At 44.3% G+C, this 18,610-nt stretch overlaps 1 protein-coding gene across 1 annotated transcript in view; it reads right to left on the reverse strand.

Moving 5' to 3' along the window:
* The window catches only part of obscnb (obscurin, cytoskeletal calmodulin and titin-interacting RhoGEF b), a gene marked incomplete at its 5' end in the record, with an annotated part of 220,305 nt that overhangs the window by 9,466 nt on the left and 192,229 nt on the right, over positions 1-18,610 (reverse strand). Inside the window, 9 exons of the mRNA XM_084326891.1 lie at positions 2,961-3,090; positions 4,138-4,240; positions 4,652-4,819; positions 14,716-14,829; positions 14,979-15,156; positions 15,793-15,951; positions 16,143-16,307; positions 16,431-16,547; positions 17,973-18,132. Coding sequence (XP_084183017.1) covers positions 2,961-3,090; positions 4,138-4,240; positions 4,652-4,819; positions 14,716-14,829; positions 14,979-15,156; positions 15,793-15,951; positions 16,143-16,307; positions 16,431-16,547; positions 17,973-18,132 — 1,294 coding nt within the window. The remainder of the gene's footprint in view (positions 1-2,960; positions 3,091-4,137; positions 4,241-4,651; positions 4,820-14,715; positions 14,830-14,978; positions 15,157-15,792; positions 15,952-16,142; positions 16,308-16,430; positions 16,548-17,972; positions 18,133-18,610) is intronic.

Here is an 18,610-nt window from a genome sequence, read left to right on the forward strand (position 1 = left end):
ATTCACGGCGCTATAAAATGAGAAGGTATTGCCGATTTTTTTTCTTTCTTTAAGCCATTTTGAAGGGACGGTTTATGGTCTTAATTGACAATGAGAATGGACAGATAGCAATACTATAAAGTATAGATTTAGCTCTACAAACAGCCCCACGTCTGTTTACATTTCCTGGTCCTCTTGAGATTAATTAGACTCATCCCAGTGGCCGCGATTGTGTTAAGGGGCACGCCAACATTATGGGATTAGTATGATCTCGTAGCACAAATCAATGAAAGCAGATACAGACCACTAGCCTAGCTGTTGGCCAAAAACACCTCTCCCAGGGGCAAATTCACAAAGAATGCATTGCGGCAGCTAATAGCACCCTTAACTGCGTGTGATTTGCGCACGCTATGTGCTACGTCTTAAAGACCTATTCACTAAAGATATTGCGCAAATGATATAGTAGCGCAAACACGCCCATACGGTGTGCACTTTTCTCCTGATATCTGCCAGCGCAGTTGGCTCCGCAATTTGCTATTTGCTCCTGATATGGTAAAATAGTATAAATACTGCCCATGCAACAGTATGCATGTCCTAGGACAATGGCAGACAGAAAATGAAAGCTTTGATTCTCTGATCACGAATTAGAAGTCCTGATGGATCAATAGCTCTTCGTTTCTATAACAGATAGACGTAACTGTATTTTTCACCATTTGTATTTAGTTTATTTCGTAATGTATAGAGCTTTCTTAATTTGGATTTTCATGACACAATTGCATCCTTTGTTTTTGTCACTATCTTTTGTCATTGCATTTGTTTGTCATGTCATCCCAAAATAAATTAGTTTGAGCAGACCTGTCTATGGTGCTGAATCTTTAGGCAGAAGTTAGGCACTGTGCCAGTGAAAATATTTTCAGACTCAGGAATATTTTTAGAGTGAGACATTAAGTTGTATTTAATGTTTAGTTAAGAGAATAGAACCTGCATTCTATTATACTTTTCATTGACCGTGTTTCCAGCATCTAAAAGCAATTGGTTTTGATAGCTTATCAGTGAGCTGGATGCAATCCTACCTGGAGGGGAGAGAACAGATGGTAGAGTTAAACGGTACTCTACCCCCCCCCCCTCACAGTGAGCTGTGGTGTTCCACAAGGAAGCATACTAGGACCGCTACTCTTCCTAATTTATGCAAATGACATGTCGTCAGCCTGTGACTGCAACTTGTTCCTGTTTGTGGACGACTCAGCCCTGCTGGTCTCTGACAAGAACAAGTTGCATGTTAAACCCAGATTCGGCTCAAACAAGGGACTAAACACGTTTCGCAATTATGCCACAACAATGTGGAACGCCCTACCCAAAGCTGTAAAGGAATGTGAATCCCTGCCCACATTCAAAACCGCTCTTAAAGAGCACCTACGGGAGGCTGCAATTCGAAACTGGCCACTGTAAATGCCCAAAACCCCCACCACCTCCTAATAGACAGTCTCCTCCCCACGCATGTATATATTCCCTCCCCGCCGTATGTATATTTCTCTCCCACCCACCCACCCCCTCCTAATGTACCGTCCCCTCCCCATCATATGTATATACTCTGTCAGGATCTAGGGGTAACAGTACTGTATATTTGAATACCGTTTATGTCACAAATGTATCAGTACTAAATACCTATATGTCCCTATGCCATAAATGTCATGTATGTTGTGTATGTCATAAATGTCTATATGAATTGAAAATGGGGGACCCTGATGGAAACAAGACAAACGTCTTTCTCAGGTCTGCATCCCCTTAACAATTGTATGTATTGAGCCGTACTGTATTGTACCCATTCTGCAATCTGTTAAATAAAGTTTTCATTCATTCATTTTACTCCTCATGGACCTGACAAAACGTTATGACTTAAAAGTTTATTCTGGAGCATATGAGTGTCTTCTATTCTCTTTATTGTGAATATTACCTAACCAACCGGATCACTGGAGACACTGGCCATGACACCCTTTATAAATGCGCTTAGTTACCAACAACTCTCTGAAGATGTAAACAACTTGCGTGTGGCAATTAGCGCCGATCTTTGTGAATTGGAGTGTTTTTGCAATGAGGCTCATTTGCATAGACAAAGGGCACATTTTCCACCCATAATACCTCATTTAAATACCTGCAAATAGCACGGACGCACATATGCAATGATGATGGCAACGCAGTTAGCACGGTATTTCACCCTTTGCGAGTGCTTTGTGAATACCAAGGTTTGTTTTGGGGCTATTTACACAGGCATAGCATCAGAAAAAGCCCCCCAGAGTTTTAAGCTAGGCTAGTGGTCCGTATCCGCTTCCATTAATTTGTGCTAAGCTAGGCTAGCTTTTAGCCGGATAGCTTTCTACTGAATGCACAGAGAGGAAATTGGTATTTATCTTGGACTCTGGAGAAGACGATGTTGGCGTGTTCTTAAGAAATTCTTAAGTCAACTAATAGTCATAGAACTTTGTCAACTAATCGAATAGTTGATCTAATCAACTAAATCTGTAGAATTCTGTTTACCACTTGCAATCACGCAGAGAGCTTACCAGGAGACAACCCATTCAGCATGGAAAGAAACAACAACTAAAAAATAACTAATTGACTAACAAAGTCTTGGTCGATTAAGACCAAACCAACGGATCAATCGACTAACTGACAAAAATGGTCAGCCCCTAGATTCAGCCACAGTGTATTGTTGTAGAGGCCTACTTCACACTCATAGTGACTATGTCCCAGGTCTCAGTGTATTGTTGTAGAGGCCTACTTCACACTCATAGTGACTGTGTCCCAGGTCTCAGTGTATTGTTGTAGAGGCCTACTTCACACTCATAGTGTCCCAGGTCTCAGTGTATTGTTGTAGAGGCCTACTTCACACTCATAGTGTCCCAGGTCTCAGTGTATTGTTGTAGAGGCCTACTTCACACTCATAGTGTCCCAGGTCTCAGTGTATTGTTGTAGAGGCCTACTTCACACTCATAGTGTCCCAGGTCTCGCTCCGTCACACATTTGACGATCAGGACTAGGACCCCACTGCGGGCCTCGTTGTAGGTCTGGTACTTCTCCTGGTCCGTCAGCAGCCTGCCGTCCTTGAACCACCTGACCAGTCACACAATCAGAGAAGAAGAAGAAAGGTTAACCCTTTCACTGCCACACGACAGAAGGTTAACCCTTTACTATCACACAACCGACGGTTAACCGGCTGTCGTGTGGCAGTGAAAGGGTTAACCTTCTGTGTATTGTCGCAGTGAAAGGGTTAACCGTTTTGGTAGTGCGGCAGTGAAAGGGTTAACTCTAGTTAAAAGGTTCCTCTAATATATAAACATTACCAGTGAGGGCCGTGCAACTGACCACTTGCAATATTTCCACATGTCCTGCCTCTCTTAGTTCCTGTTGCAATTGTCACTTTCAAGATGAACTTGAGGCATGTGTCAGTATCACACTGACAGTTCCCTAAACAACACAATTTGAACCACCCCCCCTCAACTTGGATTTAGTTAATTGTCAAGTAAGCTATAGTGAAAATGAACTAAGGCTATTACTCTCATTTCTCCTTTTGTTTGGTAGAAAGTTTGTTTCTGTGTAGTAGGGTTGTGCACAGATACCGCTGGTTTTAACCCTTTCACTACCACACTACCAAAGGGTTAACCCTTTCACTGTGACAATACATACGGTTAACCCTTTCACTGCCACATACAAATGGTTAACCCTTTCACTACCACACTACACAAGGTTAACCCTTTCACTACCACACTACAGACTGTAGTGAAAGTGTTAAATTATCGGATATTCATAACGGTTTACATATTTGGGATATTATTTAGTATTTATCTCATGTGTTGAATGTGTAAAACATGAATAGTTTAAATAAAGTGAACCCACAAGGGGGCAATAGACCGTATCTTCATTTTCGACTTGCTGCCAAAGATACAAAATGAAAAGAACAAGTTTTGGTTTGGGGTCATTTTACGAGAAAATCCGATGAGTACAGTGCTACAATACAGCCGGACGACTGCTATAACTGCAAACAGTCAATAGTGGAGTTGAAACGGGGTTCTCCGCGCATCTGCCAGCAAAATGCAGCTGGACAGGGTGCTTCTGGGCTCGAGGACAGCAAACAGTCAATAGGGCAGCGTTGCTGTGTACCTGATCTTAGGGCTGGGCGCACTCTGGATGATACAGGAGAACTGGGTGTCTTCACCGACAGAGAAGGTAGCGTTCTTCAGCTGGTTCACAAATCGAGGAGGAACTGCAAAGAAACAGCTCATATTTCAATACAAAGCCTCACCTACAGAGGCTTATTCCTACATGTTTACTAGATAGAAGCACCTCTATGACCACCAATGTCACTAACTCATACAGTCAGTCAGTCAGTCAATCAGTCACTCAGTCACGGTTTGCCATTCTGCCCCTAATGGCGGCGCAAAGGCAATGCGCTTTGTGCAAGACCAGTGTCCTTGCTTGTGACATTGTTGCAAAAACGAAAATCATAGACAAATTGATTATCTATTACATTGTGCGCACAGTAGCCATTGGTTCATCGTCGTTAGAACGTTCAGTTCTCAAAATGCTATCTCAGACGTGCGAGAAGATCACTACACATCAAAGGGGTAAGTCCTGTGTATACGTCATGATGACATCACATATCCCTGTGACTCACCTTGAACAGTGATCTTTCCCAGAGTGCTGGCGTTGCCCGCTGTGCTGGTAGCGAAGCACATGTACTGGCCTGAGTCGTCCGCCGTCATGTTGTCCAGGATCAGCGTGCAGGAACCGTCAGGGTCCTCGATGATGATGTGGTGAGGATCTGCCTCCACCGGACGACCGTCTGTGTCCAGCCGGGAGAGGATCAGAATCAGTTTTGATTTTATTTTATTTTATTAGGAAAACCGCACAGTATCATACACAAATTTTGTAGTATCATGACCCTGCACTCCAGAGGATTGCACTTAAAAGCATTACTTAAAACACTTATTTCCAAAGTGGTCCTCGATGAAAAACATAAAAACAGTCAAAACAAAATACCAATAAAAAACAAACACAATAAAAACACAATAAAACAAGACATATAATACGTTTCGTATCCTGCACTACATTAAGAGAAGATGGATTTTTTTTTAAATCTCAAACCTACACTTCTTCCCAAAGAAGCACCTTTACCTTTGTTCCATATGGAGATAACAGTGGCAAAATAATGAATTTCTGGCCATCTTACTCTTTACATCAGGAACACAGCAGGACATAATGCTGGCTCTTGTGTTACTAAACGTTTTTTTACTTTAAAATTAAGAAAGTGTGTGTATCGATACAGGAATTTCAGCTTCTTTGAGATCTTGGATAGAGCCGTGGCTGCTATTTCCTCCCCAACAACAGCTTGGTCCAGGGAAACGCCAAGATATTTAACAATTGTTTTGCTTTCAATTATGTTTCCTTCACACTGTACCTTGATTTTCTCACATTTCTTGAGCCTCTTATTTGTGCCAAATAGGATGGATTCTGTCTTTCCTAGATGTAGTGACCAGGGTTTCCGTTAGAAAAAATTGTTGCCGGCCTCAGTGTCCGGTAGATTTCAATCTACCGGTCAAATGAGAGAAATTCCGGTCAGAGTTTATTGAGCTTAAAAACAATTGATAGGCAAAAGAATGACAACAAAACAAAAGAATTACATCATCAAGGCATGTAGATTTATAATATTTTTACTTAAAACTAGGCTACTTTTGCGTATAGTCATTATATTCCAAATAAAATAAGTCCCGAGACTCCGTGCTGCTGCCGACTTTAAATCAAATAGGTGTCTGTGGGCAGTCGCCCGACATTAATAAACAGCAGTCTGTTATAATCACATTTTTATGAGCTAACGAATTGCGTTATATTGGACATTTGTATTAATTATATCAAGCGAAGAACTGAGAAATTTGGCAGAGAGAGATGGCAACATTATCGTGGGTTTGCGTGACGACTCTCTCTCTCTCCACCTCCCAACGACTTATTTGCAAAGAGTATGGCGCTGCAGAGCAGCAGATTCAGCTGTTTTCTGGCTCTATCTGGGGACCGCTCAGCAGCGCCCCCCACCCAACAGCTGAATTGCCAATGGCTGAATTGGAGTACTGCACTGTGCCGCTGCAGCTCCGGCTCTGCAGCTGCACATGCATTCGCAAACCCAGCACTAAGCTCTCGCTGACAACGTCGTTGTCATTATTAGAAGCAACGATGAAACAAATGTAATGATTGTTTCGTTCATCGCATAGGCTATTTAATTTTAGCCTATTTTAATACAATTTAAATAATCAAATTGTGCTTAGAGGGAATTATTTTCACCGGACATTAAGACCGGAGAGATTAAATATGTCGGACTTCAACAGATTTTGCCGGTCAAATACCAGTAATTACCGGCTAACGGAAACGCTGGTAGTGACAGCTTGTTGAACACTGAACTCTCCACGCACAAGCACACATGAGCACACACACAACACACACACTGTACACGCTCACACACTAGCAGCCACTTTAACATGAGCACACACACACTCATGCTGCACACGCTCACACTACGGACACTTTACAGAAGGAAAGATCACTTTAAGAATGTACAGATACCGATATGCCTACTTTGTTTACTTGTTTATTGCACTATGTCGCTCTATTGGTTGGACTCTTATATTATATTATTACTTGTATTATGCACATCGTTGCAGGCGAGACCCCCCACATTTCACTGTATACCTGTATGCCGTGACAAATAAAACTCTTGTATCTTGTATCTTGTCGATCAACCAGTCTCTAACTAGAGATAGTTCTCTACTGAGAGTTTCCTCAATAATCTTTGTGTCTTTTCCTGATACTAGTAATGTGGAGTCATCTGCATACATCATTGTTCTACATGACACTGCTGCTGGCATGTCATTGATGTAGATTAAAAACAATAAAGGCCCTAAAATAGAACCTTGTGGTACCCCACATGTGACCTCTCTAACTGTGGACAGAGCCTCTCCCACTTTGCACACTCTGTGAGGTAGGATCCAATCCAATTTACGGCAACATCTTTTAGGACTATACATTTTAGTTTCATGAGTAAAATCTGATGGTCAACTGTATCAAACACCTTCTGAAGATCTAGCATCACCATACCGGTGTAGTTCCCTTCTTCTATCTCCATTTTTATGTGATCCAAAAGATCAATCAGATATGTGTCCGTGGAGTGAGCGGTTCTGAATCCTGACTGATACTTAAACTGCAGTAAAAAACTTAAAACCAGATTTTCAAACATAAACATAAAGACGGACAACACGCTCATCACAGACAAGCTGGATGTAGCCAATTACTTAAACATTTTCTTCACAAACATAGCCACAACACTGGTAAACAAACTCCCTCCCACTCAGGGCATTTTGGGGTAGAACACATCATAGCCTACTACAATAATCTAGGGGTCCGCAAAGATGATTTCAAACTAGAAATGGTAACAACAGCTGAGTTACTCAAAAAACTGAGCGCCCTCCAACCTAACAAGGCCGCTAGCCATGACAATATCCCCTCCAAATTCCTCAGAGACTCAGCAGCCGCCATCACCCCAGTCATCACACACATAATAAACCTCTCCATAAAACAGGGACACCTACCCAAAGACTTCAAAATTGCGAGAGTAACACCCCTGCACAAAAAGGGCAGCAAATTAGAGCCAGGCAACTACTGCCCTGTTTCTATCCTTACCTCCATCTCGAAAGTCATGGACATTTTTTTATACGAACAGGTCGAAAAGTACCTTGTGGAAAAAAATCTAATCTACGAATTCCAATCTGGCTTCAGAACATCCCACTCCAAGGGTGGCTAAGTGGCGCTCGCCACTAACGCAGGAGATGCTGGGTTCGAGCCCAGCTCTCGGCGTTGCTTCCGGCTAGGCTGGTCGTTCATACTAACACAATTGGCAGTATTAGGGGGTGGGAAAGCCAGTGGGTGGGGATCGGACATTGTGGAATGCGACTCCTACAGGTCGGTTGGTGCGCCTGTACAGCAGAATCAGGAAGTATCGGGGGCAGCGTGAGCCTCCCACGCGTTACTCCTCGCCACTGAGAGATCGCGCTGTGCAGGTGAAAAGATGCGACGGCTGCCTCCTCGTGTAACGGAGGGGACACGTGATGCAAGGCTTCGTCCACATTGCAGCTGACCAGTGGGAGGCATGGTCTAGCAACGTTCGAGACAGGGGAGGGAAGAATTCGATAATACGAAATTGGGATGGGAGAAAAATAGAAAAATGGGGAGAAAAAGTAGATAAAAAAGAACATCCCACTCCACTGACACATGCCTTCTCTATTTGAACGACCACATCAAACAAGAGGTGGACGCGGGCAAATACTGCAGCATGGTCATGCTGGACCTACAAAAGGCCTTCGACACTGTCAATCACTCCATTCTGATTGACAAGCTAAAAGCAATTGGTTTTGATAGTCTATCAGTGAGCTGGATGCAATCCTACCTGGGGAGAGAACAGATGGTGGAGGTAAATGGTACCCTATCCCCCCCCCCCTCCCAGTGAGCTGTGGTGTTCCACAAGGAAGCATACTAGGACCGCTACTGTTCCTAATTTATGCAAATGACATGTCGTCAGCTTGTGACTGCAACTTGTTCCTGTTCGCGGACGACTCAGCCCTGCTGGTCTCTGACAAGAACAAGTTACAGGTTGAAAAAACCCTCAGCTCGGAACTAGGCTAAATCTGCATCTGGCTCGCTGATAACAAACTATCATTACACCTGGGTAAAACAGAGTCAATTCTCTTCGGTTCAAATAACAAACTCAGCAAGACCGACGGCTTCTCAGTTACAGTGGGTGACAATATTGTCACAAGGAAAGATTAAATTACATACCTAGGTTCCATCCTAGAGGCAAATCTTTCCTGTGACAAAATGGCATCCAATGTAATAAAAAAAGTCAACCAACGAACTCGATTCTTGTACCGGATCTCCTCTCTGGTAAACAAGAATACCCTGAAGACTCTGGCAGGAGCACTCATTCAAGGGTACTACGACTATGCTTGCACCTCATGGTACCAAAGCACCTCAAAGGCGCTAAAAACAAAATTACAAACATCTCAAAACAAACTGGTCAGACTACTGCTTGACCTTACTCCTAGAACCCACCTCACCCCTGCCCACTTTGACAACCTAGGATGGCTTAGAGTAGATGACAGAGTACAGCAACTTGCAATGGGCCTGGTCTACAAGATACACTACACGACTAAGGTACCCATGTACATGTCAAAATACTTCCCAAAGGTCAGTGAATACCACGACCACAACACCAGAGGGAGCTCCACAAAACATGTTAAACCCAGATTCCGCTCAAACAAGGGACTAAACACGTTTCGCAATTATGCCACATCAATGTGGAACGCCCTACCCACAGCTGTAAAGGAATGTGAATCACTACCCACTTTCAAAACCACTCTCAAAGAGCACCTACGAGAGACTGCAATTCGAAACTGGCCCCTGTAAATGTGTTAACGCAACCCCCTCCAATGTACAATAAATGTCCTATTAAACCCAATAATACACGAGACCCTCTTCTTGGAACCAAGTAAGATTTTGTCGATAATCCAATGTACAGTACTATGTACCATAGTGTCCCTTACTTGCTTCTAACTTATCTACCAAGGAGGAGGCTATAGTGGTGAAAAAGTCATTAAAGTGATTTGCAACTTGTGTTTTGTCCTGACATATAGCTCAATCTATTTCTAGACTAATGTTTTGAGCCTTTCCTTTGTTAGTACATGAGGATCCAATATCTTTATGTACAGACCATAGTGTGTATGGTTTTAGGCTGTTTCAGATTTTCGTTTACAGCTGTTATATAGTAATTTGACTTTGCTTTGTTTATTTTGTATTTTACTTGGTTCCTTAGTCTGACATAATCGGCATAGTCTTGTTGCTGGTTTGTTCTTTTGAACCTGATAAGGGCTCTGTCTCTACTCCTGATGGACTCCAATATCTCCTGAGTAATCCATTTGGCAGTGTTCTGCTTTACCCGAATGTGCTTAATTGGAGCCAGTAAATCCAGCACTGATAGAGAATTCTCTTAAAAAATCGTGTGGGCCCTTGCAAGGTAAGAGATTCCATGCCTCATCTATGTCTTTACTGCTCAGTATGTCCGTCCACTTTATCTCACTCAGTGATTCGATAAAGTGGTCTTTTGAATAGTGTTTCATTGACCTTGTTTTTACATAATCCCTTTGAGTGTGGAGAGCTTTAGTGCGTTTGCGGGTACAATATGTTACCATATGGTCACTGAGGCCGTAGGCTAACACTCCTGACTGGCAAATTTTCTCTGAATCAGATACCAGGATCAGATCTAAAGTTGTTCTACTGCTGACACAAATACACGTTGGTTCTTTTATCAGTTGTTCAAACCATATAGTTGTGTAAGTTTATAAAGTTTGTCTAACAAGGCCAGTCTTTTTGGATGATGCCTCCATATTCGTATTGAAGTCCCCTAGAAAGATACATTCATTATTGGCCACATTTATCTCATTACAAACTGATTAAAAAGTCTCAGAAGTTGTGTTGCTTCAGGGGCCTATAGCAAACTCTGATTAAAATGGGTCGACTTTTGGTTAGGAGTATATCTACACAGACCATCTCCAATTCTTCCCGCTCCAGCTCTGCCCGGTGTACATATTGTAGGTTCTCCATTACATATAGGCAGACACCTCCCCCATTACGATTTTGGTTGCGTCTATTCTGTCTAATAATATTATAGCCTGGAATGGTTACTTCATTATTCTCTACAGTGTCATCTAACCATGTTTCTGTTACTGACAGTGACAATGCTGCAGGTCTTTAATACAAGTAGTTTCACATCTTCAATTTTCGTTAATAGACTCTGCGCATTGAAGTGAACTAAGTGCAACCCTCTTCTATTAAAACATGAAAGATCGACTTGATCCAAACGTGCGTGTTCTTCTTCCTGATCTTCCCTTTTACGTGCAAACATCATCATCTGTTACATTCCACCCGGTCCTGCCTCACAGCCCACACCTTTCCATGGACTTCCCCCACCTTTCCATGGACTTCCTCCACCTGCTGGACAATTCTCGTAATTGCCCCTCGTACATTTATGTCTGCTCAAACTGTCTTTATGAGTGTTCTCACCATCTTGCTGTATATCCCAGTGTACCTGTTGCCCCTTGTTTTCTCTTGTCTGGTTTAGCTTGTGATGATTGTCTTTTGTGTTATTTCCCCAGCGTGTTTAGTCTTGTCCTGTGTTGTTGTGTAGTCTTACTCCAGTCTTGTTGTTCTGTTCCCAGGTGTGTCTAGTTTCCAATCACCCTCATGTTTCAATCAGTCTGTGTATTTAAGTGTTGTCTGCCCGGCCTTCCTTGTCGGGTCATTTCTCCTGTTGTTCCTGTTGCTCCTGTTACTCCTGTTCCTGTGATTCTGCTTTCGTGCAGTTTTTTCCCGGTTTGTGTATTGAACACTACTGTGAGTAGTCGTATTTATCTTTGTGAAGGCATTATCGCTCCTTGCCACAGAGGATAATATTGTTGTGCTGTTTTGTCAGAGACGCCATCTTTTTATGATTGTTGTGTATCGCAATCATTATTTAAAGTGTTTATTATTTATAGAGCATTTAGCATGTTTTGGAGACTTGCCCTCTCACTTTGTTTTTGAGCCACACTCACTGGAATTAAAGGAGCAGTGCTCATATTCAAGAATCAACACCTGCCTCCTGTCTATCATCTGCCTGTCTGCGTTTGGGTCCTACCTCCTACCACACCACCATGCTATCTAAATGTCCCCACTCTAACAATCATCCTCGACCACAATACTTGGGATTGCTTGTAGACAACATGCATTACACACGAGTGGAATATCAGAGTGTAATCTGATTGCTTTGTTATATGCATAGTCCAAATTTATCACAAATGCTACGGCATTTGCTACGGCTTTTGCATTTGATCTCAGAGTAAACCCACAATTTGGACATCATTTTTGTGCTTGAGTTATAAACCTCACCATCAAGGCTACCTCAAGGCTATCCTGTACAGCTAAAGAAGCATGGGGTCCATACATGTTTGTTGCTAGGCACATTGGACCCTGTTGATGTCAGTAATCAAATGTATTTTCTAAACCATTTGGAGCTGGGCTTCAGATGGGAGGCCACCAGAGTGTGATTTCGACGGCGCTGTGGAGGAGGGATGGGTGGGGGGCATAGCGCTTTCTGGGGCAGAGTTGGTGGCTGCGGGGGCCTTGCAAATGATAAGGGGGGTGAGTTTAATTCTGGCGCTTATCAAGTCATTCATGTCGTTGGTGAATTCGAGGAGACTTATTGGGGACAGAGAGAATGATGGGGCTTCATCTTCACTGTCCTCCTCCCCATTGTCATTGATGGACCTCTCTGTCGCAATCTCCTCCCGGAGATTGTTGTGTTCTTCAGTTGTTCTGATTCCATCTCCAGCTGCCTTGCTATCAGTGCTGCCAGCTGAGAGTTGGGTAGTTTTGATATCCTCTCCACCAGCCTCTGAGGCGGGGGCGACTTCGGCAGATAGGAGTTGTTTGTCTGTTGTTTGGGAAACTTGTGTTCCGACCTTGTGCGGAGGCCAAGCGTGTAGAACACATTGGAGTAGAACAGTTTTGCACCCTGCTTGTTCAGGTGGATTCCATCTGCAAAAAGGTGTCTGCGATCCCAGAAAAAAATTAAATAGTCAATAAAATACATAGATTCGTTGATACATCTGGTTGAAAGCCATTTGCTCAGTGCAGAAAGTCTCATCTCCACTTCTCATAGGTGGCAGTGGACCACTGATGCACACCTCGATATTCAGGGAGCTGAGTGTGCTAAATAAAGCAGTGAAATGCTGTTTTAGGATTTCTGACTTTTTATCTTCTGTGTCACATGTACCGATGTGCAAGATCAGGGTTTTCACTGTTGGGTGTGCAGCGACAAGATCCAAAATTCTGTCATTCATATTAGAGACTGTGTCTTTGGGAAAATACAGTACTTTTGCTTTCCTCTTTCCTGTGCATTTTACACCATTTACAGCTGTGTCACCCACAATTAGAAACTCAGGCAATTCAGGCACAGACATTTGCCTTTCTGAGATGGTTCTTACCATTCTGGGTGAGATGTTGGAGAGACTTCTGGGGTCTTCTAGCAGCTGCACTGTTTACCAGCTCGGTGAGACGCTGTCTCTGTCATCTAGCAGTGGGGTGTATCTGTTAGCCAGCTGCACACATGGTATTTGTCTGCATTTTCCCCTTTGGCAGTTGTCCACTGTTGAAGGGGGGTGGAAGAATCGCTGCGTTGGAGTGGTAGTGTAGGCCAGCCAGTCATATCGGTAATGTCAGGGCCAGAGTTCTGCCTGTTGTTCTTTCTTTCATCTCCTTTGGCTTTGCGGGTGGCTTACCCGCATGATTTTTTTCCGTAGCCTCTGTGAGCGAAGACGCTCTTTGATTGCAGCGAAGAAGAAAAAGACGCTCTCTGATTGGCTAACCCTAACTCTAAGCATAACCACATCGAAAGAGGGCCTAAGCATAACCACTTCGAAAGAGGGCCTAAGCATAACCACTTCGAAAGAATGCCTAAGCATAACCACTTCGAAGCAGAGAATATGTACAAGGCGGAAGAGACCCTTCGGAGCTAAACCACTCTTTTCTTCTTCGCTGTACGCGGCCTAGCCAATCAGAGAGCGTCTTCGCAAACAGAGGCTAAGAAAAAAATCACGCGGCTTATCCAGTACACAGCTCTCGTGTTTCTTTGGAGCCAAGTTGGAGCCTTTTCCGTTGCTTTGAGTATGTGGTATAGTGGCGTCGTTCGCCCAATATTGTTGATTCATTTCCACATTCACTTTTAATTGGAATATTTCCGTTTCCAACACTGCAATCTTCTGAAGCAGTTTTTGATAATCCCCTGTAGAAATGGTAGGGAACATCTTGGTGCTAGTTAGCTTAAGCTTTAGCTAGGTGCCACGTATCCAGTATGTGCCAGGTAGTCTGTATCCAGCTGCAGGGCTGGTGCAGGCTAGCTGCTGGAGGAGGCTAGCTGCTGCAGGGCTAGAGGAGGCTAGCTGCTGCAGGGCTGGTGGAGGCTAGCTGCTGGAGGAGGCTAGCTGCTGCAGGGCTGGTAGAGGCTAGCTGCTGGAGGCTAGCTGCTGGAGGAAGCTAGCTGCTGCAGGGCTGGTGGAGGCTAGCTGCTGTAGGGCTAGAGGAGGCTAGCTGCTGCAGGGCTGGTGGAGGCTAGCTGCTGTAGGGTTAGAGGAGGCTAGCGCTAGCTGCTGGAGGAGGCTAGCTGCTGCCGGGCTGGTGGAGGCTAGCTGCTGTAGGACTGGTGGAGGCTAGCTGCTGCAAGGCTGGTGAGTTAGACATAGAGTTATAGGGTTCGGCTCAGTCTTTCCTCTAATAGTATGCATTTCAGTGTCATTAGCACTGTCTCAGACATGTATGGGGGAGCAGTGACATGTATCGTGTACTCGCTAAAACCATGAGATGGGAGTCCGACTCATAACCTACATTACATGTCACCCTCTCTCTCTCTCTCTCTCTCTCTCTCTCTCTCTCTCTCTCTCTCTCTCTCTCTCTCTCTCTCTCTCTCTCTCTCTCCCTCTCTCCCTCCCACATACTCTCTATTTATTTACTAATATAGCAGACCCCCCCCCCCCCCCAGACCCCCATTTTTTTTTCTATAATAATATTGAACTATTAAAAAGATAATATATATGGAATCTCTTGTCTTACCCTTGTACCAGGTGACCACAGGCTTGGGCATTCCAGTGACCTTACAGGCCAGCTTAACAGTCTGTCCCAGCTCTGCTGTGCAGTCTGCCAGGACCTCGTCAAACTCAGGGGGACCTAGATAAACAAGGAGGCATGGTTAATAGGCAAAGCTTCAATCGGAATGTTGTAATAATAGATGATCAATTATTTGCAATCGGCAGTGAGTGAGTGAGCGAGTATATGATCTGTGTGTGTGTGTGTGTGCATGTAAGCATCCCACTCACTCCATGTAGGCATGCTGTAGCGCTGCTGTAGCTCTCTGAGGTCTCTGAGCCAGGAGTTCTTCATGATGACGGTGCGAGCCTGCAGGGTGTACTTCCTCACAGAGTTCTCTCGCTCGTGCCAGATCTCAAAAGCACGGTCGTCGCCGTCCACCGTCTCATTCACGTCAATGTTGTTCAGCTGCAGAGGGACGGAGGTAATACAGCAAACAACAGTCGTCATGTGAGCAACATGCCTGAAGGAGGGATGACCATGAGAACCTTAAGGGTGAGACAGTGTTGTAGTACTCAAGTCTGAGTCCTGGACTGATTTTCAGGACTTGTGACTTGACTTGGACTTGAGCATTGAGGACTCGGACTTGGACTTGGACTCGAGCATTGACTGCATTCGGCCTCGGAAGGTGCAGACGAGGACTCGGACTTGTTAATTGATAAATACAGTTATTTCTTTTATAATTTTCTTGTAATAGGCCCTAATCATTTGGCATAAGATATTGATGGCTAGTGCATTTGTTTGGCTATTGTGTCACAAAGTAAACTCCTTTTGAAATGGTGACCGCTGTGTTATTTATGTTTAATGTAGACCTTTTTTTATTTGTATGTCATCTCTTTGACTGCCAGAGTGGAGTGGACTCAACCTTGATGACTTGGACTCTGACTCGGGTAATGGGGACTCGGACTCGACTCTGGCTCTTCTTTGGTGACTCGGACTTGGACTCAGACTCGAACACTGGGGACTTGAGACTCAATTCAAGATTTAGTGACTCGACTACAACACTGGGGTGAGATGAGGAAAAAAGTCCTCATCTTAACTTACCTTCATCATGTTCTTGAAGACGTAGGCCTGTGTGTCAGTGTTGGTGTCTCTCTTGGGCTTGCAGATGATACAGTAGTTTTTGAAGAGGAAAGCGTGGCGGTGGTGACCTCTAGAGGACGACCTAACTCCAGGAGCCCCCTCCCACACTTGGAATGGTCCCTGGTGGGGGGAGGGAGAGAGAGAGAGAGAGAGAGAGAGAAAGAGAGAGAGAGAGAAAAATCAAGAGAGAGAGAGAAAAAAACATCAAACACTTGTGCAGCTGACTGTCAAGCGAGAAAGGCCGGCTTCCCTCAGGCTTGAGTCCTAGTGTACAATTGTCGATGACTCCGCACCACAAACCAAGTAGGTACCTGTCTGATGGGCTCTCCTAGTACGTCTAGAGTGGCAGGGTAGTTCTCTATCAGGGAGACGTGGTGGGTGTTCTCTGAGCGCTGAGGCAGCGCCGACACAATGGCGTAGGCTTCCTCCAGCAAGCAGCAGTTCTGACCGTTCCTGGCCTTGTTCCTAATCATTTCCTAGAGACACACGGGTATATCAACGAGTAAATCAAAAGAGTCAAATCACTTAACCAATCAGAATGAGTTTTGCACCTTTTCCTTCCTATTCGTAAAAGTACATCCTGTAATGTTTTTTTTTACCTTGAGCACGGCCTTGTACTTCTGAATTCTGTCCAATGGCTTTTGCAGGTAGGCGCTGATGCTGAGTACAGGAGGGTCAGCCGGGTCAGCGCTGGCCTGCTGTTTTTCACTGTACTCCTACAACCCAGTGGGAGGGACGACACGTTAGAATACAGACCATGACAAAATATGGTAAATGGTCAAATTTATTCAAAGCCCTTTACAATTTTGTTCCTCATGTTCACCCATTCACTCACACACCGACGGCGGAGGCAACCATACAAGGTGCCAACCTGCTCATCTGGAGCAATTAGGGGTTAAGTCTCTTGCTCAAGGACACTCGACACACTGCTCCGGGAGGAGTGGGAATCAAACCGGGAACCTTCCGATTACCAGACGACCGCTCTACCTCCTGAGCCAGTCATAAAGTCATAAATTCATAGTCTTAACGCTGGTTGGTTCTGATGCTTTTCTTTTAGCCCAGTCTTTAAAGGTGACATGCGTTATAAATGTCATTTTTCAGTCTCTAGCATTGTATTATAGTCAATGTGTTTTAGTGTCTAAATACCATATTGGCGGATTGCTCTGATTCAGCTCAGATCATTTCCTTCTCCAGTAAATTAGGCCATCCTGATTTGAATGCCTGAATGACGTTACTCAGGCTCTGGGTAGCAGACAGTGATGTGATTGGCTCTGTGGTTGTAGCTAATGCCCGCCCACAATCTACATAGACTGACTGTACACAGCGAGTGGAAACCACTTCCTCATACTCTGCGTGCACTCTGGAGGGAGAGAGAGAAAGAGAGATAGAGAGCATTCAGGAGCACTTGGGGGGGGGGGGGTGGGGGGGGGGGGGGGGGGGGGGGGGGACCTGCCGCGCCACACACACCTCCGAACGGGAGAGTGATATAAAGAAAAAAAGGAAGAGAGAGGGAGGAAGGGAGGGCCCCCCCCCCACAAGCTGCCGCGCAGCACACCCGAGAGGCAGAGAAAAAAAGAACGGCCTGTCCTTTTTTTTCTCTCTCTCTCTCTCTCTCTCTCTCTCTCTCTCTCTCTCTCTCGCTCTCTCGCTCTCTCTCTCTCCCACCCCCTCCCTCTCTCTCTCTCTCTATCTCTCTCTGTCTACCAGTCGCAGACTGTGTGGACTGACTGTCACTCAAAGTGCTTATGGGCGGAGCCACGCCATAACAGCCTGAAATCTTGAAGCTGAAAAATTATGGTTTTGAGTACTTGATTAGAAATATAAAACAATGCATTTTTTTTGAAAAAAAAACGTACAGATGTCTTCAATACACTCACAGGAATTGTGTAAAGTTGCCCAAATAGTGCTAGGAATAGCAACGCATGTCCCCTTTAAGTCTCGCCCTGGGACCCAGGCTCGTTGAAATGTACTAGTACTTTTGTCATTTGGGGACCCACACCAGACACCAGGCCCACATGACCCGTTTTTTGGTGCCAACCCATAGTTTAAGAACACTGGTCTAATTATTGCATAGCACACAATACCATAACAACATACGACGTGTCATACTGTATGGCCCGACAGGTGAGAAGGTGTGTTACCTGGAAGAATGTATGGACAGTCTCGTCACTGATGGCAGACAAAGCCCGACTCTGACCGACGAGATACTGAAGGTACTTCTCGAAGCCCTCCCCGTTCTTCAGGAAGCGCATGGCTACATCGTCATCTGTTTCACACTCGTTCAGCTTAGGAAGCAAGGACCTACAGGAAGTGAACAGTGAAGTCAATTCATTACTTAGCATACTGCATGCATACTGCACCTTATGTGTATACTGTATACTTACTTCATCAGAGCATATATTTAGCATTTTTTGCATTTAGCATTTTTAGATTATATATATTAGATTAGATATTAGATTTTATATATATAATATATATATTGTAACTATATTTATTGTAGGGAAAATATAACTGAGAGGGCATACATACCCTCATCTTGCAACTTGACCTTTTTACACTGCATACTTGCCCATATGCGCATGCCCAGAGTTAATTATATTGTTATATTGTTTACACTGCCTATTTTTATTCTATTTTTACTTCTCCACTGTACTATAATTCTATGACCTGTATCATGTCTTCTACTACCTGTACCTCCCCTCCCCCATGCTGCTATGATGCCTGAATTTCCCAAGGGGATCAATAGAGGAATATCTTATCATAGAAAGGGCGAAGGCCT

The sequence above is a fragment of the Notolepis coatsorum genome (assembly GCF_963971535.1).
Source record: "Notolepis coatsorum genome assembly, chromosome: 13".
NCBI lineage: Eukaryota > Metazoa > Chordata > Actinopteri > Aulopiformes > Paralepididae > Notolepis > Notolepis coatsorum.